The 27835-nt window shown below is 37.5% G+C and overlaps 1 protein-coding gene across 2 annotated transcripts in view; it reads left to right on the forward strand.

Moving 5' to 3' along the window:
• Positions 1–5683: 5683 nt before the first annotated feature.
• Positions 5684–27835, forward strand: part of MDFIC (MyoD family inhibitor domain containing) — a 46932-nt gene continuing 24780 nt past the window's right edge. The window contains exons 1-3 of one of the 2 annotated variants that reach the window (XM_071733681.1): positions 5695–5823; positions 7513–7552; positions 16042–16173. In XM_071733681.1, coding sequence (XP_071589782.1) covers positions 7531–7552; positions 16042–16173 — 154 coding nt within the window. In that variant the 5' untranslated portion in view covers positions 5695–5823; positions 7513–7530. Of the gene's footprint in view, positions 5824–7512; positions 7553–16041; positions 16174–27835 lie in introns of both variants that reach the window. The other variant, XM_071733680.1, reaches the window with a different exon arrangement.

The following is a 27835-nucleotide window of genomic DNA, read 5'->3' on the forward strand; positions in this document are numbered from 1 at the left end:
CAGGTTGCAGAAGCAAAAGAAGCCTTGTTAAACTGAAAAGCTATTGAACTATTTGGATTGGGGTTTTTTGTACTTGCTGTGAGTGCAGCCTCATGGATTATTATGACTAAGTGCTTCAGGTAAATTCATTTTGTTATTCTAAATTCAGTAACTCTTTATGTTGTTCAGGTTACAATATTCTGTGTTCAGTTAGTCATAGTTTTTGATTAACATTCCCTTAAACTTCCTAACCTGTTAACTCAAAAGATGCTTTTATCCATCACTTGTCTTTGCTGGGATGAACTTTAATGTCAAGACAAGTTCCAAATAATCCTGATTGTAGTAAAAAAATCAGTAAAAAATGAAACATTAATTTTTGCTGAATTTCAAGTTTCTTTTGAAGTCTTAAGTTTTTTTATTAATGTACAATATTAACTGCAAAGGGAAAAGCTGAATAACTGGAGTATATGCAAATAAATAAACTGTTGCAATAACAGCACACTTAGTTGTAATTGAATGCTGAATATTTCTTCTTGTAGGAATGTAATGAATTGCTAGTTGGCATTTTGTTGTGATAAAACGTCATTTTGCATGTCTCAATATATGATCTGTTACTTTTTCACGTAAGATCTATTACCTGCTTGAGTGAGCTACTTGCATGAGCTTGCTAAGGAATAGCTGAAACTACCATAAACCATGCCACAGGATGTGTTTTAAGTAAGTAGTACTTAAAACTAAGTAAGTAGTATAAAGCTTGTTGAGCTGAATTCATCTTCATGTAACTCCTTGGACTTCACTGGAGTAACACCAGAAATAATCAATCACATATTTTATTTTTTCTTTACATCGTAATTTATCAATTTAATTAAATATTTGTCATCTGTGCCAGAAAATATTCACAGAAACAAAATAGAGTTTTGTGGAAGCTGTCCCTGCTCATGAAGGGGGTTGGAAATAGATTATCTTTAAGGTCCCTACTAACCCTACCATTCTGATTCTATGAATTCTATGATTCTATATTTCTTATACCATTGTATTTACTATAAACAGAAAAATAAAATGAACAAACCTGCCTTTTCATATTTTAAATTCTTGTTTACACTGAGTTTAATTTTCAGTTGCCAGCTTGATCCAACACAGCACAGAACAGTCATTATGTCTCATATTCCCTTTCTCTGTGGAGTCCATTCTGTGGGAGAAAAACATCAAACCTGGAGAAGAATCATTTATGGAAGAAAGACTTCTTGCTGCCAGGGTAATGTACAACATTACAGGAACCAGTTGCTTCTCTAAAAGAGAATGCATTTCTTGATTCTGTTTCTGGTTAGAGAAGGTGTAAAATCTGCATGTCTCTAATTGCATTGTAGTCAATCTATGGTTTATTTGTTTATGTGTTTGTGCTCTATGGAGTTGGATTTCCTTGGACCAGAAGGGGTGGGTGCCTTGTTGGAATCAGCTGGTGTCTAAGAAACTGTCAGTCACCCAGCAGCACTTCAGTGGATGTGTTTCATAGATCACAAATCTTCATCTACAACACAGCTGCCTCCAGCTCTGTTCTGTCACCTGACAAGGTACATGGCTTTAAACAGGGTGTTGTAGAGAGGGGTAAGATACAAACTAGGCCGTGTACACAAGAAACCAAAAGTACTCCAAACCAGGCACAGTAGTGACCCTTAAATTCTTAAATTCCATCTTACTGTCCCTTTATGCATATATATATATATATGTATATATATACTTACACTGCATGTATTTCTGCATTTGAGCTAAACTAAAAAAAAAAAAAAAAAAAAGCCACAAACTAACAATTTCTAATATTTACTTGTAATTCTTTAATTTTTTAATGTTTAATACTTTAATTTTATAGTATAATTTGTCTTTAACTCCAAATCTTTTCTTTAACCCTTTAAACTATAGCAGTCTTCCCATTTAAGTGTTGCTGCACTATAAAATATTGGGGATAGAGGCCCTGCCATGAATCTAAAACTGAGAAAAGAATTATGATGTTCAGAGTAATGCATGTACATTAAAATGTGTATTACATAGTTGAAAATCATATTCTTGAACATAGCAAAAGGATAAGTCAAACTCACAGGTACTAAGGTACAAGCAGACAATCACAAAATTATTTACTAAATATTATTGTTCATCTTTCAGAAACATTTAAGTGATTTCACGCATTAAATTTTTCCAGTTTCTGCTGTTCCTGCTGAAAGAAGGAAGTCAACATCATTAAGGAGGGAAAAGTAAGTCTTAGGAAGGGGAGAAAATCTGGGTACTCACACCTGAAATGATCCATAACCAACATTCACCAATCAATTCTCTTTGCTGTGTAAGCAGTAATATTTTAATTTATTATTATTATTATTTGAAGAATTATACAGACTTTTTCTACAGCATTGCTGAAATGAGCAAGTTTGCTCTCCAAAACCTCCTTCCCAAGAAATTATCTGATACTCAAAAAACCTCAGAGACTAAAAGTTTGCCATGGAAAATTCAAGCTAGAAATACAGTTCGAGTTTTTGAGGCAAATTCCAATCAGCGAAGTCAGCAGACCCACATCACCCCGTGTCTCAAAGAAAATTTTAAACAGTCACTGGGTAGTGGTTACAGAGAACTAAAAAGGGAAGGAAGACAGAACAGGAAAGGGAAGAAGAGAGAAAGAGGGAGTTTGAAGAAACAGACCTTATCTGGATTTTACCATCTAGCAATGGAAGAGTATATTGGAGTACATATGCGCAACAGCCTGTAACTTTGTTGCTATGTGGTAAGACACAGGTCTGATATTCATAGCCTCCTTGAAACTCTGATGGTGTTAATGTCAGAACTGCCCACTTCCTGAGAATTTTCCAGAATAGTTTAGGATGATACATATTTTAAAGAAAAGTAACAAAACAGCTATTTTAGATTACTTGCGTATTTGTGAGAAAAAGGTTTACTCTCAGGAAGTGCTACATGGTTGGTTCATGCCAATGAACTTTTTCTGTCTGTGGTCACATCTTCTGTCTCATCAACAGTGACCACATCTGGACCTATCTTTTTACAATCAGTCTTCAGTCTGTCATCTACCATGTGTTGCACAATGTTTTTAATGTGCCATCCCAGTGTATTGTGCTTTTTGTATACCAAATTCTCTTATCCTATTTTTAAATTTGATCTTGCTTCAGTTTATCTCCCATTGCACCGTCTGCAATTTAGCAGTATCTGTTGAAGACCCCCTTCCATTCCTTTGCTTTAAACTCTATGTAAGCTGTTACACAGTGGAACTTTTGCAGGGTGACCTCATCCCAACCTTTTTTTTTTTAAGAAGATAAACTGAACGCCCTGGAGTTTACCATGTGGGTTTCAAAGATAAGGTTAAAAAAAATCCCACCAAACAGCAACCCCGGATGGTATGTGCTCTTCATAGACATTTATTATCCAATGAAATATTTTGAAAGCAGGGTGTGGTTGGCTAAATTGTTGCTCCTCCCACTGTTTGCTGCTATGTTTCCAGTTTCAGAGAGAAAAACACAAGCTTGTACGTTGAGTATGAGTCATAAACTCTCTTCTGCTACTGACTCACTTGGGAGTTCGAGGTAAGTCATTCTACCTTATGTCTCAATCGCTCTGCCCCCAGGACAGCAAGGATAGAAGGCATTATGGAAAGTTATGCAATGTTTTCATAGATGTGAAGCGTAGATATCAAGGCAAATATTATAATTATTATGCAGTACAGTAATAATTTTGTGTGCCCAAAATGAATTTTTTACATAGCTTCTTCCTCACATAAAACATTTTTTTTTTATTTTGTCATGAGAAAGTTTAAAGAAAGATTGTATTGTACCAAGGAACATGCTGAAATACTTAAAAATTATGGTATTTATCAGAGAAAAATAAATTATTGTATTTATCAGAGAAAAGCGTATAGAGCTTTCACCCCACTGTTCTCTGTTGCACCAATAAGGGCCAATAATAACTGTATAAAGTGATGCAAAATTATCGATGACTTCTGAAATATAAGGAGGCTCTGAAGTATGTGGAGTCTCACACAGAACTGGCTCCAGCTCAGGTACTTACAGTCTATCCTGGTCAGTTTTTAAGCATTGCAAGGAAATGCTGAACTTTAAGAAGTGAACTTCTAATACCTGAGAGCATTCCTTAGCACTTCAAAAGAAATATCCATCAGTTATAGTCGCTCATGTTAGGATGCAGATAGAAAATAACTTGGCTATTTTGTCTACCCAAAAGATACCTGTCTGTAAACTTTAATGAGACATATTAGTAAGGTGTATCTAACAAACCATATTAAAAAAAAAAAAAAAAATCCTTGGAAGTTTTAAGGAAACCACAGCTTAAACATGACAAACTTTGTTCCAGAAAGGTGGTATATACTGTGGTAGCATAAATGAGGTAAAGGCATGCAGCTCATGGACACCAGCACACCCCTCAGCACTCCATGGTGTGGCCAAGAGCAGAATTTGAGGCTGACGATCAAATCAATCTGTGCCGTGGGAATGAAATTTATTTCCTACAGTGAGAGGCAGAATTGCTTGGCAGGGGACAGTGAATGGCAGTAGTTTGGGATTTAACTTTTGAAAAACGCTTGTTCTACACTTCGTGTCCCTTTTGAATATTTTTGTGTGCCCGCTTTGAAGCCCTTTTTGTTGACGTACCTGCAGCTGAGGTACCCGGGAGGGGTAGGTTATGTTAGAACCGGTCTCTGGGAGGGGTGGACGGGCCGGGGGATAACGTGGAGGCCTGCGGCATTTCACGTGTCTGCCTGGTTGCTGCTGAGGCGCAACTGGTTGACGGCAACAATAACCGCAGCAGACAACTTGTGAGCCAGCGGCTGCACCATTAAAAGTGCCCCTGCACCGCTGCCAAGCGCTACAGCTGCAAACCCTGCCCAGGCATGAAAGCCTCCCTTTCAGTTTTGTGGGTTTTTTTGTTTTGTTTTGCTTTGCTTTTTTTTTCCCCCCCTATTTCTGCTTGACGGGTTTTGGCCTCCTGGGGAAATTTCTGTGGCTGGAGGCGGCGGGGGGTGGGGGGGCGCGCAACGAGGCGCCCCGACGGCCCCGTCCCCGCGCAGCCCAGTCCAGCCCAGACCAGCCCAGCCCAACCCAGTCCAGCCCGGGGGCCGGTCGCTGGCGGGCGGCAGGACCCGCAAAGCCGCCGCCCCAAGCCGCGGCCGTCGCCAGCCGGAGCGGGATGTTTCATTGTCCGGAAATGATGGAGAAGGAGTGACTGTTGCGGCGGGGGGACGGCGGGTGTGAGTGCCACAGACTGCGCACCCCTGCCCGGGGGGAAGGCCGGCGGGCGCGGGGCGGGCGGCAGGAGAGCCGGCGGCCGCTGGGGGAGACGGAGAGGCGAGGGCGCGGAGAAGGGCCGCGAGCCGCGGCGGAGCGAGAGGAAATGCGGAGGTAGGGCGCGCCGAGCTGCCGGCCGGCCCTGCCACGGCGGACGTGGCCCCCGGCCCCCCAGGCGCCCCCCGCGGCCGCCCGGCTCCCGCCCCGCGGCCGCCCCCGCCCCGCGGCCGCCGCCCCCCGGCCCCGCGGGTGCTCACGGCGGGGGGCGGGAGTCGCGCCCGCTCCGCGCCGCGAAGTTGCTGCGCTTCATCGCTGTCCCTTCTCAATCCCTCGCCCCCGAGCCGTGAGTTTTTCTGCATAAAATACATTAACGAGCCCTTTCATTTGCTTGTTCCTTCAGGGTCGCGTGTTAGTTTTGTTGGAGGGGGGTGCAGGCTCTTTATTACTCGGTGAGAGAGCTGGCAGATGTCCCAAGTGAGAGAACCTCTTCCTCCGGGGCCTGGAGGGCCAGAGCAAGCTCCGACTGAAAACAGCTCTTTGATCTCTCTCCCTCGAGGTAAGTTGCTTTAAAGTTTCGCTGTAATTGTTGCGCCTTTTATTTGAATGATACATTTACTGATTTGTTTTGTGGGTTTTAACCCCTCTTCTCTTTCCCCTCCCCCGACCTCCCCTCTTTGGCGTATCTCTGTAACACTTGTATTTCCACCTTTTTATGGTTTTAAGCTGATACTCTTAAACAGAAAATGGAAAAAAAAAATGCACTGATAGCAGCAGCAGTTTTCAGTACTTGAAAAAACTGCAGTTATTCAGGGGCAGATGCTGCTCCTTAAAAATTACTTTAAAGTTTCTCAGCTTTGTGTTTAGAAGCTCTCTTTTCAGGTCTTGCAGTAAGTTGAGAAAAGTTGATACAGAAGAAGGAGCATGATTCAGGTTGGAGGTCACTGCTGTTTTTTTCTCAGGCTACTTACTGTGTGATCCTGCAGCTAAAATCGGTTTCTGAGATCATAAATTTCATTTGTATCAGCTGTTTAAAAGGCTGTTTAATAGTACATTCATCTTAAAGAGACAACCTTTAAGTTATGCCTTACTTGCATTTGTATGAAATACATTGCTGTTCTGGTCACTTTCAGGTAGTGGAGTTTGACAAGGTGTATTGCAGGTTATCTTCAAATCAAGGAAGTATGTTTGCCTCCTGAGTCCTGGTTTGTGAAGATGAGACTTAATTATTTTGTTTTCTTTTACAATTACAGCTTTGTTTTCCAGAACTCTGGCAGGAGTTTAAGAAGTCTCTAAAGAGCAGGCATATATCCTTGTTCAAAAACTGTAACTTTATTCATAACTGGTTAAGTGGAGCAGAGCCCTGTAACACAGTTGTGCAACTGTGGATTAAACATGCAGTCTTGTTTTCATAACTTGGAAAATCAATAGCTATGTGAAATCAAAGTTGAAGACTCATTTGAGAAACCAGAAAGTATCCGTATCTAAGTAAAAAATGTTCTGGCAGGAAGACATATTAAATTGGCTTATACTTATCTTATTGTTGAGTTGGTTTTTTGGTCATAGAGAGTGACTCATAACTTCTAAACAGTAAAAAATAATTTAAAAAAGGAGATTAGATACAGAAGTTCAAGCATGCAGAACTGAGCTGTTAGACTAATGTTTTTGCCAGAACAGCAGTATCTGTGATACATGTTTATTTTCCATGTGTTGCTTTTAACTGTCATGTGATCAAGTGGCTGTTCTGGCTAAATTCTGCATGTAGGCCATACATCAAAGATACTCAAGTTCTAAGTTAGTGATCCAGATAGCTTGGAAAGTGGTCTTATTCCTAAAACGCCACTTTAAATTGAGTTTTCACCTTGACATAAGGTCTTAAGTGATTCCATTTTGTAAAATTTTCAATACCTGCTCTTTTTATTAAAGTAGGGAAACATACTGATATGTCCACATACCAGTTATATGAGGAAAGTCTGAATGTCACAATTACAGCTCACAATTGTTGAGGTGGAGGATTATAAAGCTCCTTTCTTAGGGATCAGTAAGGTGCAAACAATTATAACATACTTATTCAGGTTTGCTCCCTGACCACACCTTTCAAGGCACATGCTCCAATTTTGAAGCATATGTATAGTTCACAGAGAGACAAGACTGTTTTTTTCACATAATTTGGAATTCAAATGCATAATCTGTATTTTAATGAACATAGGTTTAAGGATAACTGTGGATATTTGTTGCTTTTCTCTAGCCTAAGTCTGTTGGGGAAATGGGGGTGGAAAGAGGAAGAGGTGAGTTCATAACATTTCCAGTCTATATTCCAGCATTTCTGTTGTCAGCTTTGCAGTGTGTAGTTACAGGGTAAGGTAGTCCAGATATTCCAGGACTGAAGATCTAAGATGATATGTCAGGGACTTTCAACACCCCCTACTCTTTCAGGGCATCCAAAAGGACACTGACTTCTCTAGAATTTGGCAACAGTTTTGAAAGCTGTGGTTGAAATGAATATGATTTCTGGAAATAGGTTAGAGGTATCTGGAAAAATCTGCAATAATTTGAAATAATTAGGACTTAAGTTAGAATGACCTCTTAGAATCACAGAGCTCATCATATGTATGCGATGACTCCATATGTTTACAGTGAGATACTAGAAATCTGTGTCCATTTAATAATAAATGTTCCTCAATCAGAAAGAAAAAAGAAGGCTTATCTTGTATGTATAATAAAGTATTAAGTACAGTCTAGTGTGAAGGTATTTTTTTTAACCAACAGTACACTTTAGTATGATTTCTATATTTGTTTAACTGGTATAGGTGCCTTATATCCTAAGAAGAAACTTCTGTAGTTCTGTGAGGTATCATAAAAAATTCAAATTGCTCTTTTACCTTGCTACCATATACATTCAGATGATAAAGCCAAATTGCATTTTTCTGTGAAAGGAAGAGAAACTTCAGATGAATTTTAAATATTCAACAAATAGCTATCCCACAACATAATTAAAAACCAGACAGAAGTAACAAAGCTTAGGAAGGCTGCAGGGCTATACATCTGTTGTGGACATAGTGAAAACTGGGTTGAGACATTGCTTGGCCTACAGATGTAGAGTGCTCTGGCTTTTTAAAAATATTAAAAGAAAATATTCTGTGTTACTTTAACCAGCATTCTCTTTCAGCCTCTCTCCCATCACTGTTCTTTCTTGTTAGATCGTTTTTAAAATAATGCATGAAAGTGAGATTATTGGACTTTGCTCCTTCACAGTGAGAGGGCGAAGGATATCATAGGGTCTTCTTTTGTGGCAATGTCAGTACTCAGTGTAAGTCTTTAAATCATTATCTGTGCCAAGGGAGCTTGCTACTTGAAGGTACAGACTATAGGATGAAAAGTTTAACTTAATTTCTGCAAACATCTAATTAATTCATTTTTGCCACTTCTTTCCACAAGTATAGCTCTACTCGTGCATCCTTGTTCAAGATCCTGGTTATGTTGTGAGTCTTCTCCTGTAGCTCCACAGGCCTTGGAATCAAATTATGAGTAATTCTACCAGTGTGCTGTGTAATGCAGACAGACCACTTCGATTTGACTGTCCCTAAATAAGGAACATGATAATTAGTATCCATTAGCTTCTCTGTTTTAAGGAAAATGTTCATATATTAGAGATCATAGAGATCATGTGTTTATTACTTGGACTCTGGGTAGACTTTTGTTCATGAAATCTGCATTTGAATAAACTATGGAATACAAGAGAAAAATTCAGTCAACATAGGGATATATCTGGAAAATATACGACGTCTATCAATTATGTGGAAAGCTTTTACATTTGCTTGATGGTAACTAAATGTAACCTAGAATAACAACTGAATAATATTTAGCTTTCTCAATCTAGAAGGAAAATAATAACAACAAAACCAATAATCAGCCTGTTGTGAAGTAGAGACATAGTTGCACTTCAACTAGAAGACCTAGGAACACTTTTGGTCATGGAAATCCACTGTAATTTTTTGTTTTGTTTTGTTTTTAAATGCGGTGGGGGCGGACAATGGAGAAGGCTAGTAGAAATATTAAGGGGCAAGTTTCATAAGTGACTATTTTCTGTGTGCAAATCATGTCACTATTGCTAGATGGAGATGCAGTTCTGATTTGGTGTCTGAAGAAACCATATTCTGCAGCTAATTCAGAAAAGCAGAAAAAGCACATGCTTATGGGATTGAAATGTCTTCCTGTTTTCTGTACTCGACTATTTTCATGATGAGAAGTGGTAAAGGAACGTGCTGGCTAGATGAGATGGGGTTACAGAAGACTTACTGTAGGGAATGTGTGTACATTCTTGAGGCAACAATGATTACTATCACCATAATTACTGCACTTTACCAGCAGTTTCTCAGTGTAATGAGTAATGGATTTTTATTTTAACGGTTAACTGCTGGACCCAGATTGCTCAAACTTACCAAATGCTTCCCTTGTGTTTGTGCTCCCACTTGCAACCTAACAAGAGTTGAGTAAATATGTGTTAATTTTGTTTAGTTGCTGTCAGTACTGAAGCATTTATTGAACTGACTAAATTACTTAAAACTTTCATAAACTGTCTAACTCTAATTTGTCATAAAAATATACTTCTGCTTTCAGTTTCACGTGCATACCGTTCCAGTAATGTGATTCATGTCCACATGGGAGTCATAGAGTTGTATTTCATAGAGTTGACTGTAAAGGTCTTGCATCAAATTTGAAATACTTTTGTTCCACTTCATAGGCTAATTTTATATCAGAATAATTCTTCTCAAATTCCATTCCAGGTCCTCAGAAGTTAGATTTCTCTAAGTTTTAAACTTTTTTTTTTTTTTTTTTTTTTTCCTTGTAAGAAGCATCTAGCAATGAGTGTGCCTATCCTAGTGTCTTCCTTTGGATCAACAATGCAATTCTGAACTAATCTCCTGTTTGCCTCTGCTTTGGTTTGCACTGGGGAGTGATCCTGGGGAGTGATATGGGCGGGTTCTTTTTGAACAAAATAATTTGAAAGATGCACTACAGGAATGTGCCTAATGCACTCCAACCACTAAAAAGCCATCAGTATTTGAGATTAAATCTGAGAGACAGTCCAAAGTAGAAAGCCCCTGGAACATTTATAATGGAATGTGTCCTTAAAATCAACTCTTTTGTTGGCCCATGCTGTTGCTAATACAACCATAAGCACTGAGTATTGCATAGCACATATGTGAAACTAGTTTTGTAAACATGTGAAATAATGTTGGATGAATGACCTAGGTTTATGGCTGACTGCATGACAATTAGTGTGATTAGCTTTGAAACAAAGTTTTAACTTATGTATTTCACCTTTCTAATGCTTTACTTATAAAAAGAGCACATATTTGCATCTTGGAATTACTTTTTAATTTATCGTGGCTGAAATGTATCCAGGGTTATCAAACTTGTAGTGCATTCGTAGTTGTTCCATAGCTTGCACCTGGAAAATTCTGTGTAACAGCTTTCCAAGAAGTTCAGTTGAGTTTCTCTAGTTTTAAGAGACTGATTTTATCAGTGGTATTTTTGAGATCTTGAAAGTTACAATGAGACATTTAAGTGAAAGCATCAGTTATTTTAGTTTTAAAACAATCACACATCTAAATGTCGGCTTCCAGCACCATAATTTGTGGATTATCAACATTAATTAGGTTGTGCAATGATTTATTAATGAGATTACATCATTTAAGGCAAACCATGAACTGGAATAGGCATTCTGTTACATGCATAGCACAGATAAACTTGTTAAATGAAATGCTTAAAAGTTGTAGGCATTTCATGAAGTAGCTGGTGGGTGTTACTGTTAATAGTTGCATTGTGAAACCCAGTATTATCACTGTTGCTTTGTATTATTGTTGAGAACAGTGGAATTTTTGGTAGGAAATAGCATCCTCAGTGGGTCCTTGCCAGTGATATTAATGAACAAAGGAAGTATTAGAAGTGCATATCTGCCACATACTCTTCAATCCCTCCCAACCGCCACAGGCTTGAGCTTGAGACAGAGAACCTTTTTGTTATCTTTCTTTTTGGAAAAATTCTTCAACTTTTTTGTTCCTCTTGTTCCTCATTGATCTCCTTTTTTTTTTTTTTTTTTTTAATTTTTTTTTTTGGCTTAAGAAAAATATCTTTGCTTTGGAGTACAAAATTCCATTTGGGGTAGTTTGAGCTTTGCACATGCCTGTCTAAATCTGCTTCTGTTTATTCAGGGATAACTCAGGACTTCTGAGGATTCATGTTTACATCCCAGAAGCTGGATCAAACTTTGCCCTGTGATTCCATCATTCCTCCACCCTTAAACAGTAAAAATGTTGGACTGTTTCTGACTCTGGAGGTTACAAAGACTCCACTGTGCCATTCCTTTCTGCCTGTCCCTCTTTGCTTGTAGATAATGATTTACTCAGGTCTCCTGAAGCCTTTCCCAGCAGTTGCTTTTGATTTACTTGTTATTCGGTGAGATCCACCATATTGTTGGTGTACAGAAACTAAATGTGTCATACCAACAAAGCCTTCTTTTGTTGCAGGGACAGGATTTTAACTCATTTTCATCCATGATGTCCCTGTGTCAATATACAAACTTTAAACCTGTTTCTCAAGTCCAGTTGTTGCTAGTCAAGCATTGGTGTGGTTTGCATGCTTGGAAAAGGTGGCTGAGTCAGTATATAGGTACATGTGTCATCTAATGAATAAAAATCAGCTGCCAAACATGCTCTGAGGACGTGCAACCCACTTAATGTGGGCACTTGTAGCTTTTTTCTTTTTTTTTACTGGTTGAGGGATTGAATATTACATAGTTACTGATGCTGTTTGAACACACTAAGACCCAATTCTGAGCAAACTCAAGAGGTGAAGTAGGGCACATGAGAGCAGCTGGAGTGTCAATATACAAATGGGCAAGAAGTAGGAGGAGAAAAGTTGGTTGTCGTAGACTTAAGCTCGTTGATGTGTGTCCTGCAAATGTACTTCCATTACCAACATTTTTGTTCTTTCTATCAGTTTTGTGTCTTACTTCAATGTCTACTCAATATGCTTTACATTATCATAGAGAAAGATAGAATAAATAGAGCTCTGAGAAATTTACATGAATTAGGTTGATTTATAAAGGCATAGAAGACAGGATTGCAAGGCATCTGGAGACGTTGTCTTGTATACTCTTCTTGCCTAACTACACATAAGTCTTTCTTGACAACTCTGGCTATTTTTTAAGTCTTCTTTTTGATGGGGCTATTGTAATAGTAGGTAGCATTGTTGCTGATCTAGGCTGCTAACACTATTTTGGAGTTTTGTAAAATGTATTTGTCTTAATGTAAAGAAATGTATGTAACCAGAGGCACATACTCCAAACTAAAACAGGAGTTAGCAGTTAATGTTACACTAAAGTTAGGAGTTCACTTTGTTCACTTATTTCATAAAACAACACTTTTGAGATGTGACTGAAATTTCACATTTTTTTCACTAAGTGACTAACCAGTTGTCTCTAATAAATATTATTTGGGCAGTTAACCATCTCTATTCTATCCTTTCCTAGTATGTTGTATTTATTCCTTATTTAAATAGTAAACTTGCATGAATCTCTACAGAAGTAGAGTTTGTGCCTATGTTTACCTTCATATAAAGGATAAAACCCTGGGTACTCTATGTGGGTGTCACTCTTACAGGGTTTTTGCCTAGAAACCCTTCAAACCAGGGACTGCTGTAAGTTTAGGAAAGGAACCCAGCCATACAGGTCAGTTTGTCTAGGGATGGAACCCTGGTAGATAAGAAGACTACATAGCTTTTGTGACATGATCTAGAGTTTTTATGTGGTTTTGAAGGGGGATTGGATTTCTACCCCAGCACTGCCAGACTCAAAACATGAGCCTTTTATTTCCATTATTTGGACTCCTAGGAAGAACATCTCTCTTTCTTCTTGGCTCTCAGTTTTGGAGGTTAGTCACATGAGAGTGGAAAGGTGTATTAAAGGAAACAGAAGCTAAAATACTAAGGAAAGATGACATAAAAATTTTTAAGGTTAAGCTTGATTAAAATAGAGAAGAGTTAAAAATTTATTTGAAGATTCACTAGGAAGAAGCTGTCTGTGTCTATGGCCAGATACAGACATTACTTCTCCTAATGCCCTGTTGTACTAAGTCTGGCTGGGATGGGCTAATTTTTTTCACAGCAGCCCCTCTGGTGCTGTGTTTAGCATTTGTGACTGAAATAAGGTTGTTGGCACACCAGTGGTTTGGCTGTTGCTGAGCAGCACTTGCACAGCATCAAGGTTTTGTCTTTTCCCATTCTGCAACCCTAGCAAGTGAGCTTGGGATGGGCAGGGGGCTGGGTGGGGACACAGCCTGGACAGGTGGCTCAGGTTGCCCAGAAGGATATTCCATGATATAATATCATGCTCAGCAATAAAAACTGAGGGGAGGAGGCTTTGGGGAGGTGACCATTGCTTAGAGAATGGCTTGGGCATTGGTCGACTTGTGGGAGGTAGCACGTGATTGTCTTTGCATCACTTGTTATGTTTTTTTCTTCTTCTTTCCTTCATTTATTAAAGTATATCTTGACCCATGAGTTTCCTGACTTGTGCTGTTTCTTTAACCTCCCCTTACCTCTCTGGGGGCTGGGGAAGGAATGACCACATGTGCTTAGCTCCTGCCTTAGAGCAGCATCTGCCAGGAGAGGAGCTCCTTCAGTGGCTAATTCTGGAGTGCAAAGTACCATACCAAATGCATGTTGAATTGTTTCTGTTACACTCATCAATAGATCAAAGGACAGATACTCAATTACTGTTACTTGTAAACTTCCTATCAAAATTGTTTGGTCCTATCAAAATAACATTGGTTATTTTTTTACTTTTTAATAGTGCCTCTTCTTTCTTGTTAACTGTTAATATCATTTACATGGTTTTGGCTGGCTACTTACCATAACCAGCCACAATAATAAAAGTAAACATGAAAAGTGCACATACAACCTACACAGTAAAAACAATAAAAGAAAAAGATACTTAACAAAAAATAAGCAGGGTAATGAAAACTAAATGCCTATGAATAATGAGAACTTACTTCAGATTTCCTAGGTAAAAGCATAATCTAGAACACGGAGGGCCCCATAATATTAGTATTAGTGTTTTCTTACAGCCATTCATTGTTTACCACATCAGATAATAGGGCTCTGCAAAATATTATCCTATTTGAGAAAACAGTAAGGGCAGTTTTGAACTACCACTGCTGGGTAGATGTTCTTGTAATCTTGGCATTATTACTTCAGTAAAGTAATTTAAGATCAGCATTTCATAAAGCAGTAAAATAATTCAAGATGAATGTCTCTTAAAGCATCTCTCTTAAATGTACTCTTATGTGGAAAGAAGAGTGCCTTTACATTAGCTCTTTCCTGGACACTATTTATTTTCATCCAGTCTATTTCAGGGCATTTTTCCAACACTTTTGAAACATGTTTGCACCTAATATCTAACTGTACTGGTAAAATCATCACACTTCATCACAGTCAGATTTGGATATGATAGATAGCAGGTAGAAATAATTGGTATCTAAGATCTGTTGAAGGAGTTGAGGAAAATCTGGGAATCTTGAGGTTTGTTTTTGGGTTTGTTTGTTTTTGGGATTTTTTGTTTTGTTTTGTTTTTTGATAGAGTGAGTATATAGGTGAGATTAAGCCATCAGGACAAGATGCAAAATTCATAGAGGTCAATGGGTGTCTTCCCAATCACTTCAGGAAATTTACAGTAATCTCAGCAAAACAGTTCGTCTCAGAATGGGCTTGAGGAAATATTGACAAGTTGTTGAAGAAATAGTGATGGGAGGAAGGGCTGGGAGATAAGTACCATGGCAGTAGCTGGGTCAGACATTTCAGAGGTGGAAATTAATAGAAGGGGAGCAGCAGTGCTTGAAGGCACATGCTACTATACATACAATATGGCATATATTATTTTGAGTTATGTTCAGTGCCTCAGTTTAATAGGGTGGATAACAAAGGCAGAAAGTTAGGATTTAAAATCAAACTGCTGTTGGTTACATAAAGAAAGTAACCTCTAATATGCCATGATAGCAATAAGTGATTTTTCTGTATCTCAGGGCTGGAATCATTGCTTTACTAGGGGATATGGAATCATTATATTGTGATAAGTGGTTTATAAACATGTTCTTAGTAGAAAAAAATAGAGCCAACAAGCTTCTCAACAGTTACTCATTTAGATTTATGCAAAATATTAAATAATATACTAAAAAAATACTTAACACTGAAAATATTTAGTGCTTTACAGATCCCTTGAGTAGTGATATAAACTGATAATCTGTCACTATGAATAATGAGCAAAGTAATTCCAGATTTGGAACTGTTTCCTTGAATGCCAGTAGGAAAAACCTGTAGCAATCAAGAACAGAAAGAGTTGTGTGTGTGAATTTGACTATTAATATATTAGTGACAGGAAAAATGAAATCTGTAACTTAGGTTGGTTTGAGAAAATGCAGGTCTGCATATGTTTACTAGCAAAATCATCAAAACAACAAGATCTGAGATTGTGAAATAAGCTTAAGAATCCCTCAAATAACCTTACCCTGGAAATTTCCCAGCATATTGTATATATTTGGAGAGAACAAACAATTTTTTTCTTTCATCCGCAGCTAAAAATTTACTTTTATACAGGAAATATTTTAAAATATTTTTTTTCAACGAAAAATGGGTAATTTTCAAAGAACATTTTTTTTTTTTTTCACGGAAGAAAAATAACATAAAGACTAATACCTTAAAATCTCTTTTGACTTAGAAAAAACTGACCAGGAGGATACAGCAGCAGGAGATAAGGACATAAAGCAGCCTTCCAGTAACCAAAGCATACAGCCAGAAGTACAGGACCAGCCCGTCTGGGGAAATCACACTGATGGTGACCTCATCAGAAGTAAGTATTTCCAGAATAAATTGCTGCCATTTAGGCTTGCTTTCACAGTGTAACGGGATACTGCCTGTTGACTCAGTTAAATGTGTGTCAAATGCAATTGTGTTGCAATGGTAATGCACCTCTACTGAATTTATTTCCTGGAACGACTGGTGTCAGCATGCCCAAGCAGTGGGTTCAAAGAAAGGTGTGACTTGAGTGGTGCAGTCTAATGTAGACAGCACTGGCATCTACGTTTTAAAGCCTTAATGCTGTATTCTTCTCTTATTATTCCTAATGGAATCTGTATATTCAGTAGACTCATGAGCTACACTGTGCAACCTGTGCTAGGTATCGTTGCCTTTAATTTCTCAGGTTATACATTTAGGTGGCAGGGTAAATGCAGTTGAGATCATTTGTTTCCAGATACACTGAGTAATAGTCAGTAAGTTTATAAGAGTTTTGAATCCTGAAGTAGCTAGTCCTTTCAAAGCTGGAGGAATGCTGTAAGACAAGGTTTTAGGCTTTAAGTGCTATGGAATTGTGTTTTGTTTTGTTTTTTAAATTACTTTTAACAAGTCCACATTCCTAGAATGTGTCTTGCTTTAAAACACAAAAATGTATGCAAGATTATTCCTATTATTTTGTCTTGAATTGAAGATCATACACTGTGCTAAAGATCATCCACAACTGCACCCTCCTGAGGCGAAAATTTCTGTCAACTGCCAGAGCTAATACTACTTTAAAATTCTGTGAATGTTTAAGCATTAGTTACTCAAGGGAGGGGCAGCATGAGAAACTGTTCTGTAATTATAGGGTGTATTCAGCGAGCTAATGGACTAAATGCTGAGTGCTGCTCCAGCTCTCTGAGATCGCTTTCTGACCACACACTTCAGGGTCAGGCTGTCTTTGTACTGCATACGTACTACACATAGTGCAGGAAATTCATGTTTTTGAACCTGCTGTTGCTATAACTGATGCTTTTCTCTGGAGCTACCTGCTTCTCTTAGGTTTATTTTGTTGTAATTTTTTTTTTAAGTTTATCTGTGCAATCAATTTCTCTTGAACTTTGTTAGAATTCGAAGTTCTTTTTAAACCTTAGCTACTACTTTTTCTAAATTAATCCCACTAAATACTTATATCTTTAATTTATTGGCTAGTTATCTAGATCCTTTACAGGAAGTCTTGAATTTAACATATCAGATATTTATATGACAATTTAAAAATAATTTTTAGGGCACTATAAAGGGAAGAATTTTCCTTCACAGTTTGAGAGTTTACTTAATTCCAAAAGATCATTATCATAACTCTCTCAGGACAAGCAATTTCTTTGTGCTTCTGTAGAGGACATGAGAAGGTTTGTATGACATCTACTGCTTTTGGAGCAGCTTTCTTCTCATTCCTTCTTCCTAGTGGCTTCCCAGACCCATGGGAAAGCAGATTTATTTGATAGCAGAATGCCTGAACTATGGAGGAAAGAACAGCAGTGTGGTGCTGTGCTTCCTCTAATCTGTTCACCGCAAGGACATCTTGTAGTGGCTGAACTGGGAATGTGAGAGAGGAAAAGGTAACTTTTTCAAACTGTATCAGATATTGCAGCAGATTGTACAAGTCCCTGGCAGCGAAAGAAAGTGACCTGAGATTTTTATGCCGTTACCTGTTTCTGTAAAGGAGGGTTATTTGAAAAAAAAAGTAACAGGAAAAAGGGTAAAGATAGGATAAAATTCTGAGGTAGGGATGTATGGATGGTGCCCAGCTCCAGTATGCATAATTCTGCTCCTTCAGGAGTTACTAAGTGTTTTACCTTTACTTTTGTGAAAAGCACACAAAGGGGTGTTTTAGGTGAAAGCTGGAAGTTTCTAAAACTCCTGATCTTAATACTGTTTTCTATAGTAATAGCTTTCTTATGAGACATGTTTGAGTAGCTGCTAAATTGCAATCTTTGCTTTGTTTCAAATTCATTATATTTTTTAACCATTAATGTTCCAACTGCCAAAGTCTTCTAGATGGAAGAAACAAAATGGTGAAATTAAAGCAGCTTTATTTTCTTCTTTTTTTGAGGGGTCTTTGGCTATGGGGAGGGAAATCTGTTCCATTTAAAAAAAATCGGGGAACAGTGTGCAGCTCAAATGCAAGTACTTCTTGTAGTTTGCAAAGGTTTAAAAACTTGATCTAGTTTTAGTTTTCAAACTAACGTTTGAAAAATAGAAAAAGTAGATCACAGAGAAGTTTGTTTATCACAAACATTACTTGGGTATTCAGTCTTAAAATGACAACTGTTGTAGCTCAGAATGGCTGTGATTCAACCAGATTGATTTCACTGCTAGCATTTGCAAAATATTGCATATTGAAAGAAGCTTGAAGTTAGAAGTAAACAATGATTTGATCATTCTGTTCTACTTCAAAATATTTCTTTAAATTGTTTTAGACAGGGCATAATTTAATTCTTCTTGGGTATTAGCAACTGTTCACCACTATCCCTATGACTGAGGTTTGGTTTTTTTTTTTCCCCATACCGATTGTTTTCCACCACCACAGTTGATGCATACTCCATTTGTGTTAGCCTTAGTTTTCACTTCATAAATGTTTCCAGCATTTAATTTCCAAGGTTCTCCTTGTTTGCAGCTGTTTTATCCTGCTGTTACATGGAGGTAAATTAATCAGTCAGTTTTATTGGCACACCAACAATGGAGTCCAGTGTTAGGGACTCTGTAATGACTTCATTATGCATGATTTCTCATTTGCACTTGTGAACTCAGTTTACCAGGCAACATCAATAAACTAGAATTTCACTCCCATTTTCCACAGTAAGCTGTTTTCAGTTCACCTTGCCCTTTCAGTCCTTTTCTCAAGCCTCCTTTTTTTAATCTCTAGATGATGAGATTTCTCCCAGATTAGCTCTTTCCCCTACTCCTTTGGGGCATCCCTTCTCCTGCAAATGAAAACTTTCATAATATCCTGGGTAAATGGCTAATCTTATGGGAAGCTTCAAACAAGAAATTAATTGGTTTTGAAAAGAGCTTGAGAGTCACGATAGAGGAATATAGTGCACCACTGCTCCTAAAGGTTACTGTGTACTGACATGTAAACAGAAGAGAGCTAAATAAGAAAATGGTTGTGTTACTTTTCTGCATTAATTGATACTGCACTTGCATAACTGTTACTGGAATACTGTGTTCAGCTGGAGGAGGGTCAGGGGAGAACCACAAATATCTCAGGAATGACTGGAGTAGTTGAAAACATACTGTATTGTGGAAAAACTCCTGGAGTTCAATCTGTTTAGTGTTAACAAGGGGGTAAAGAGGGGTTTGCATAGTCCCTGACAAGCATGGTGTGAGCAGAAATTTGGTAAGACAGTTCTTTAGCTGTAGCAGACAAAGGGAGAACTAGATACAATTTCTTAACTGAGTATTTGAGAATCAGAAAAGCTGCCAAATATTTGATGGTTTTAGAGTGTTAAATATGCTTTATGGTGGCCATCAGTATCCGTGTCCTTCAATTTTACAACCTAAGTAAGGGAGAGTCTCTTTTACATAGTGGTTCCCCCAAACTGGGATAACCTCTGTATTTTCCATCTCAAGTATTCTTCAAAGCAGCACTGAGACCTATTCCTTTCTGGTCACAGATGCACAGATATATTGTTTTAATTTCAGGCTGTAGGGATTCTGCTTTTCCAAAGAGCTTAGCCTTAGAATAGCTTTATCTGCTGCTTCTGTGGCAGTGTATTTTAAATATCTGCAAACACCTTCTGCTTATTATCACTGTGTGATCTGGAAGCCTGTAATGGAGATGTTCTGTTTCTGTTATCACTCACCTTTAGCAAGTGTGAAAGAGTGAATGTTCAAACATGCAGCAGGGTAACCTCTGGCTGTAGGAATGAAGCCATAGGAGTTTTTTGCTGCTTCACATTACCACAGTGCCTGGCTTTGTCCCTTCTAGTAGGCTGGGTGTATTTTCACCTTTTAAAAGAAAAGAAAAAAAAAAAATAAAAGGGAAAAAATAATAAAAAAAGGCTATAAAGGTGGATTTCAGAATATTTAGTCAGATTTTTTACAGAGGCTACTGGGTTATCATTGATGTGTGCTGTTAGGTAGGGGAAGGAATGTTTAGGAGGGAAGAAAATGCCAGTCATGAACACTATTTGCTTGTGAGGATTTAATCTCCTTTCTAGTTCCCAAGCAGGACCTTAGCTATGTGATATTTAAGAAAACAAAAAACATCTACCATAGATTCAAATTGTCATGAATAATTGATTATTAATAATCCAATTCTCAAGATTAAATACCTAAAATATGCCCATGTTTTACAGATAGAAAGGTCATTGCTATCCATCATTTCCTAGCTTCAATTGCCTCTTTCTCCTCCATGAAACACCCTCCTGATAAGAGTGGTTCTTTGGAGAAATGGATGCTTCATTCAGCGCTGTAGGGATTAAACAATTTTGCACGTTCACTTGCCCATTATTTAATATACTTCATTCATCTTTATTTCATTTTGTTTGTAATGTAAACCTATATTTTTTTTTATCTTTTAGTTTTCTGTATTTTTCTGTGTACTTTTTCTTACTTTACGTGACCATTTAATTTTAACATCTGGTAATTACCTTTTCCTGCTGGCTGAGTGGTTGATTTCCATGGTTTAAATTATGCAGTTTGGGTTTGGGACATTTTTCCCAACAAGAAGCAGATAATCTGATGTTAAAATTGTTCTTTTGCTTTGATATTAATCCAAATATCTTTTCTTGGCTAATTTATAGTGCACAGTCATCTTGCAATTACTGTGATTTCAAATGACTGTGTTTATTCCGTCTAAAAAATACTGCAAAGTGCTTGAGATAAATGATTCTCATCAAAGCTATAAAGTGTCACAGAGACAGTCTTCTTGCAGTGTAACTGAGTGTGTGAGTATAGAAATCATGCAGAATAGATTAATGGAAATTATTAAAAATATATTGCTGAGTCTGAAAGGTGTATTCTTTTAGGTAAAGAACATATTTGTGTACAGTGTTCCAAATACACCCAGCTGTTCACTTCATCTGGCTGTGAGAAAAGTGTGAATGAGCAAGACTTTAATTAGTTCAATATTTAAGTACAGTACTGAATTATTCCCTATTTAGACCCTCCGTACACAGAAGGTAAAATGGGATTTATTCTGATAGTTTTGTACTAATTTTGGCTATGAAAGAGTTAAATTTCTTCATAGTTGTGCACTAGGGTAACACCATGGCAAATTCTCATCTATAAGTAGTGAAATATGACTTTGATTATATAAACTGGAAAAAAGCTAAGTAAATTGTACGACATATTCCAAGTATTCATGCCAGTCAAGATAAAGCATCTCATAAAGATGGTAATGAAAATTATGCTGTTTAACAAAAATTTGAAATTTAGTTGGCTTGAAGGTAGGTCAGTCTGTTTTGCATCAGAAGTACCAGGGCCTGCAAACGACCTATGGATTCACTCCTACTGATGAACCGTTTGAAGCTGAGGGAGGAGAATGAATAGCAGTGGTCTTGCAGTAGGCTGAGAAATACAAATGAGAAATCAGAAGCAGCTGCTATTAGCATACCAAGAGACCAAACATTTTCAGTATTCCAAATAAACTAATCAGAGTTTGCAGCTGGTGCACATGCATTCAGCTGGAGCTCATGTTCTGGAGCTGCTGTTCACCTGAGTCTTGATGATTCAGCTGGGGTTGTTTAGATTTCACTCCCCGGGTTCTTAATGGAGAATGTTGACGCACTCTTTCCAGTCTAGACCTCAATGACTTCTGCAGAAAGATAGGACTTTTCCTGCTGAAAGGTATCCATCTTGCCATTTTCCTTTCCCCCAGGAATTTCTGGGATCAAACCTCTCAGCTGGGACAATTTTATAACCAAGGTATTTCACACCTCATCGTTGCACAACCATAGCATTTTTTTAAATTTTTTGTTTAATCCTCTCCTGGGCTGAGAGGCATTGTCACAGGTAGCTGTACCTTTACAGTTTTTAGAGTTTAAGACTGGGTGTTGGGTGCTTACAGACATCTCCTGTGCCATGACCTGAGAGCTGCTGAGTATTCCCTTACTTGTAAGCAGCTGCTGTGGGATGATGATGTTTTCTATGTACCTCCTCCCTCAAAACTGGGCTGGCTGTTTTGAAGCAGTGCAGTTAAGGATGGGCTGGGAAAGGTGAGGAATTAATATGCTCTATGGTGACTCCATGTGGAGAAGTAAGCTGCTTGCTATTGTTGGCCCACTTACAGAACACTTCTCAAACTTCAGTGAGAACTTCAAGCTGCACCAGATGACCCTAAGATAGATGAATGTATTCTACATATCACTAGTAGCCAGAATTACCTGGAGCCTTTCATTTTCTGTTTTACCTTACTTCTGACTCTCAGAACATAATCTGAATTTATTGTCTGAGGCTGAGGAAGTTTAAATGGCAGTAATCATCAGTACCAGACAAAGGTGAAATTCTTCAAGTAATGTGGAGATTGCTGTGCTTGCTGTGTTTGAGCCTGAAGTAAATTATATCTTAATTTCAGAATATTTTCCTTTGTTGTGTTGGTACTGTCTCAGAATTAATGTGCTGTTATGCCCAGATGGGAAAGAATATTTATTTTCTATTCCTGATTAGTTCCTCATATAGGGGAAAAAAGTACAATATACTTGTAGTGGTTCCTTAAAGAGGAAAAGTAATAAGACTCTGCATTCTGTGTGAAATATTATACTACAAAACCAATGAGTCACTGTGGTTTCAGTCTGCTCTTTTCAGAACTAATGGTATTCAGCCATTTCTAGCAAAGAAGACACAAAATTACAAAGTGCATGAAAGTATCTTTATGCAAGTTGTACTTTTAGAAACTGCTTTCTGGCAAAAATGTCTTAAATTTAAACTATGGCAAGAAATATCTTAGTTTTTAGGTTTTAATTTTTTTTTTTTTTTTATTTCTGCTGCCTTGTGTGGAGCACTTGAAGTAAGCTTATACAGCTAAAAAGTAGTCTGTATATTGTGTGTAAATAAAATTTATTAAATTAATTTTTCAAAATTTAGGCCACCAAAATATTTTTTAAGCTTTTGAATTTGGTGTTTACTGATAAAAAAGTGAAAGGTGAAGAGGGGCTCATGGTCACAGCTGAAGGCTTAGCTAGTTAAATTATAGTTAAAGATTTTTCTTTTTAAAATACCTATCCAGACAAAAGAAAGGTCTGAATACTACTAATTTGTTCTGCGTTCTGGTAATATCTGCAGAGCAAAAGTACCTACAAGTACCTTTCCCTGAAGGTATTCTTGTAAAGGACGAGGAAAAAACAGGAGCCTATGATCTACTTATGTTTTGTGGTGGTGGTTTTTTATTTTCCCTTTAAACAAACAAACAAAAAAACCAGCAAAAGAAAACAAAAAAACCCCCAACCATTATTCAGGATCAAAATCCAAGTGATCCCTTTGGAAAACAATAAAATGTAAAAAACAACGTGGCCACTCAGGTTATTTATAATATTGGTTTTGTTAACTCGCTATAGTCATGAAATAGGCCTCCAGAAATATTGAAGTGTGATTTAAGAGAATGGTGAATAATTTGCCACCTGAGTTTTAACTATTTTTAAATGACCTGTAGTGTTCTGTCATGAGAGAAACATGTTTTTGTATGGAGACTGATCTTGCAATTTAGAGCATGAAATGCACACTCCACAGCATTCCTACATAAGAGTTTTCAAATTAGTTTTATGTCTGGACCTATGAGATTCAGAGGCTTAAATTTTATTGTAAAACCTGCTTCCTTAGACTTCTATGCAGTATCTTGATTATCATGTTCTTAATTTAATCTGAAGCTATAACTATTATGATACTTGTTTAGGAAAAATTTAAGAGTTAGCAATGTTAATGTTAATTGCAGATGAATTTCAACTAAGAGACTATTTCCTGTTGTAGTGATTCCTCAAGTTTAAGCAAGATTTATTGATTTACAGCTCAAACTTAAGGTTGTATAATGTTTGCATAAAATGTTACGAAGTTTGCTTTTGAGACAAGTCAAGTAGAGCAAACTGTTAGGTAAGCATATAAAATTTGTGGTCTGTGAGTCAGATTTGACCTTCAGGGCAAGATTTTGCCCCTTAGAGACAGCCCAAGCTGTTTGCCCATTCCTTGGTGGAGAAGGAGCAAGGCTGCCTTCAAGTTTGGGTAGCTATGAAAATTTTTTTTTCAAAAATCAAACCTCTTAGCCAGTTGGAAGGCACGTGCTGTTTCCCTCTAATAGATGCCTATTTTTAACTGCCTTCAACAAGCTACAAGTTGAAATAAAATTTACATTTTAACAAAAAAGCAGTGAAAGATTCTAAAACTGGCCAAAATTGTGTGTGAGACCAATGTAAAACCACAGCAAACATCCTTTAGGTCTGTGCGATTCAGGAATACAGGAGATTTGTAAAAAAATCTCCTTTTGCTTGAATTTCAGCATAAAGAAAGCGTGAACTTTTGGTTCTAAGATTTGGGATCAGCCTTCCTGGACAGGTTTATCTGAGTTATGAAACAACATTTTTCACAGATGTTATATTAAAAAATATTTGGGTGGTGAGGCAGGATACAGGTAACTGGGTAACACACATACAGTTTTCATCTATGTAATTTCATTAAAGTGCACCAGCTTACTTAACAATTTAGTATTTCCTAAATATTTGCCTTGAAACTATGACCTTATAAAGTATTTCCTTGACTTAGTATATGTACTTTTTACTGTGAGCTGACTTTGTAGTGATAATAGCCACTATTATATTTATAATGTAAAATAAATATTGAGGAATATTTTTATATGGGAATAGATCTTTCAGCAAACTATACACTAATCACTCTGTAATGTGTCTAGCACTATACATTTATGAATCTGAAGAGGTTATAAAGATCTTCTGTATGTTTTGTAATGGTCTTCATCACAGACATTCTGTAAAGTCTTCTGTGCTGATCAAGCTTTGGAAACTGGAAACTAGTGCAAGTTCTGTATTTACAATAAATAAGACTGTGTTTAATTTCTAAAATATACAGAAGGGGAAAAAAGCAACACACATCATGGTTTTAGAAGGAGGAATTCTAATTAAAGTTGTCTTTTTACAAGTTGTCTTGCAACAAGTTCTCCCTTCCTCTTGTTTTTTTCCATTGACTGTTACTTCATCTGCTTGTCTGTCCACTGGACTTTCTGATTCCCATCTGTAGGGTAGTATTACACCAGAGGAGTTGTCTCCCTACAAAGTAATTGATAAATGCAATCTTAATTTTAAATAAATCACTGTTTGGTTTTGATGATTTGTATATTACAGAGCATCTGCTACTCTAGCTCTGTGAGTAGAGCAAACAGCATAACGGAGATACCCAGTCTGCTGTGCTCTGCTCCCTTCCTGAACAACAGAAATAATCTAGAAGGCACTTTCTTTCATTGTCATGACCACATCTACACCAGGGATTCTGATGAGTTATCTGGAATAGAAGTTTAGTTCTGATTTTCGATATTCTGTTACAGGAAGATGTTCCCATTGTGAATTGTCAGTTCCAGCAGCCTAAGAAAATGATACAGCACTGTAAAATGTAGCTAGTTATGCTGAAGGAACAGTGGAGAAAAGGGTGCTGGCATTAACTCCAAGTGACAGGGCTATGGCATCAGTGCAAATAAAATGGCAGATGGCATGAAGCTTCAGTAAAATGGATCAGGCTGCATCAAAACCAGTGCAGTTCAGTAGTTTTGGCAGTTTGAATGGTTTCCTAAGAGCTTTTCTATTCGGGGCCAAGAAATGGAAGGAAGGAGGCTGAGATGTTTTCCGAGCACAGAAGAGTTTCACAGCACAAAGGGATGGAGGCAGCAGTCTGGCTCATCCATCACCAGCCTGGTTGAGGGGCTGTTGTGGAGGAGGACATGGATGCTTTTGTGGGGCTGAAAGCTTCTACAGGCAGCAAATTGTGTTCAACGTAGTTGCTGTCTTTGCTATGAAGCAAGGGCTGCTTTGGATATTCTTGGGTAAGAGGAGTTTGGGACTTCCTAAAGCTCTTGAACTGTAAAAGGACAAAATAGGAGTAACAGTAAATTCCAGTGCTTTCACTTAAAATGCAGTTTCTTTTCTATGGAATCCTTCAGCTTATTTGCAAAACCTTGTAATGAAATTGTTTTAAATATAAAATTGGACAGTTTTCAGTATTGTGAGTAACACTGACATGGAACAGATTTTACTGCTGGATCTGCACTCCATTAAAAAAAAATGTAATTGTGATTAGCGTACAGAAGGTTTTTTCTTTTCTCTGCAACTAAAATGTCTTTTAAAGAAGACAAAACACATGGTTTTTGGAAAAAAGATCCTTGTTGCAAGAATCACCGAATCAAAGCATGGGCCTCAGCCAAATTGAAATACTGCTTAGAAATATTTTTTAAGAAAAAGTGAACTAAATAAATTCCAGTGGGCCAAATTATCTAGTTTTCTAAATTGGAAGAAAGATTTTTTTAATATTTTTAACAGAGAATGACAATTATTCCATATATAACTCTGAATGCTTTAAAACATGTTGAAATAAGCATAGTCTCTTTCTGTGTGTTATAGATAAAACCCAGTATTCTGCTGCTATTCAGTCAGTTCTGCAGTACAAGGACTTGCAGGCTACTGGCCTCTACTGTATTGAAATCATTTGAGCACAATAATTCATAGAGATTTGTATCGTGTTTCATGAGCAGAATAGAGAATCAGAACTTTAGCTCAGATGTGGGATGAAAGAAAAAAATTCTACAGGTAATTTCATCCCATTAAGACAATTTACCTGTTTCTTCAGGTAGTCTGGTACTATCTCCTTTGTACTGGTGCATTTTATTTTTTTTTTTTAAATTTTTGTGCTTGAAGCTGTTCATCCTTGATGTGACACTATTTTTCTAGCAGGACAGATTTGTAACTGTGTGTCAGAGTTTTCTTGTGAACTGTTTGAGCAGCTTATGCTTTGCTTCCTGTCAGGAAACTAAGTGCATCGTTTCTACAGGAAGTTCAGTATTTACCAGGCATGGTCAGCAATTTGACTTTTGCACTGCTTAAAGGGTGTGTGTGTGAGCAGCTGGAAAAAACTCATCTAGCATGTTATTTTTTAAAATTTACTATATTATTGAGTTTGTATCATGGAGATCATGTATGAAAGCTTGGCAAGGATGGGTGGGTTTTTCCAGCCGACTCAGAAAGAGGGCTTCCTAGATAATTTTGGTAGAATACAGTTATGAAAAAGTAAGTAAAAAACATTTTCCTTTGAGCTCAGTATTGGTGACAATGATTACATTCTAAGCACATTCAGCTTTTAATTGAACACAAATTTCTTAGTTGATAGATTTTTACATTCTGAAACATAACATTGCTTTTCTTGTAAGCATATGAATCTGCTCATTTAGTGTAAAACAAATGTAAACTGCCTGTGAGGTGGGGAGGGAAAGGGCAGTGAGCTCTGATGCAGAAATGCAGTCTTTAGCCTGTGGTTTTGAATCTAGGGAAGGAAACAGAATTTAGGTTTTTCAAGGACTCTGATGAGAGGACTTTTCAAGATATTATCAAGAATCTGATTTATATAGCTTGCACAAAACCCATTTTGAGTGAGATTGTGCCAAGGCTCTTCAGGGCACACCAAAACAGTTCAAAAAGGAAAGAGCTCTCATTTCTGGGTCATCATGGATCCAAGCTGGTGCATTAGTGACA

The sequence above is a fragment of the Heliangelus exortis genome, chromosome 1, assembly GCF_036169615.1.
Source record: "Heliangelus exortis chromosome 1, bHelExo1.hap1, whole genome shotgun sequence".
NCBI classification, from domain to species: Eukaryota; Metazoa; Chordata; class Aves; order Apodiformes; family Trochilidae; genus Heliangelus; species Heliangelus exortis.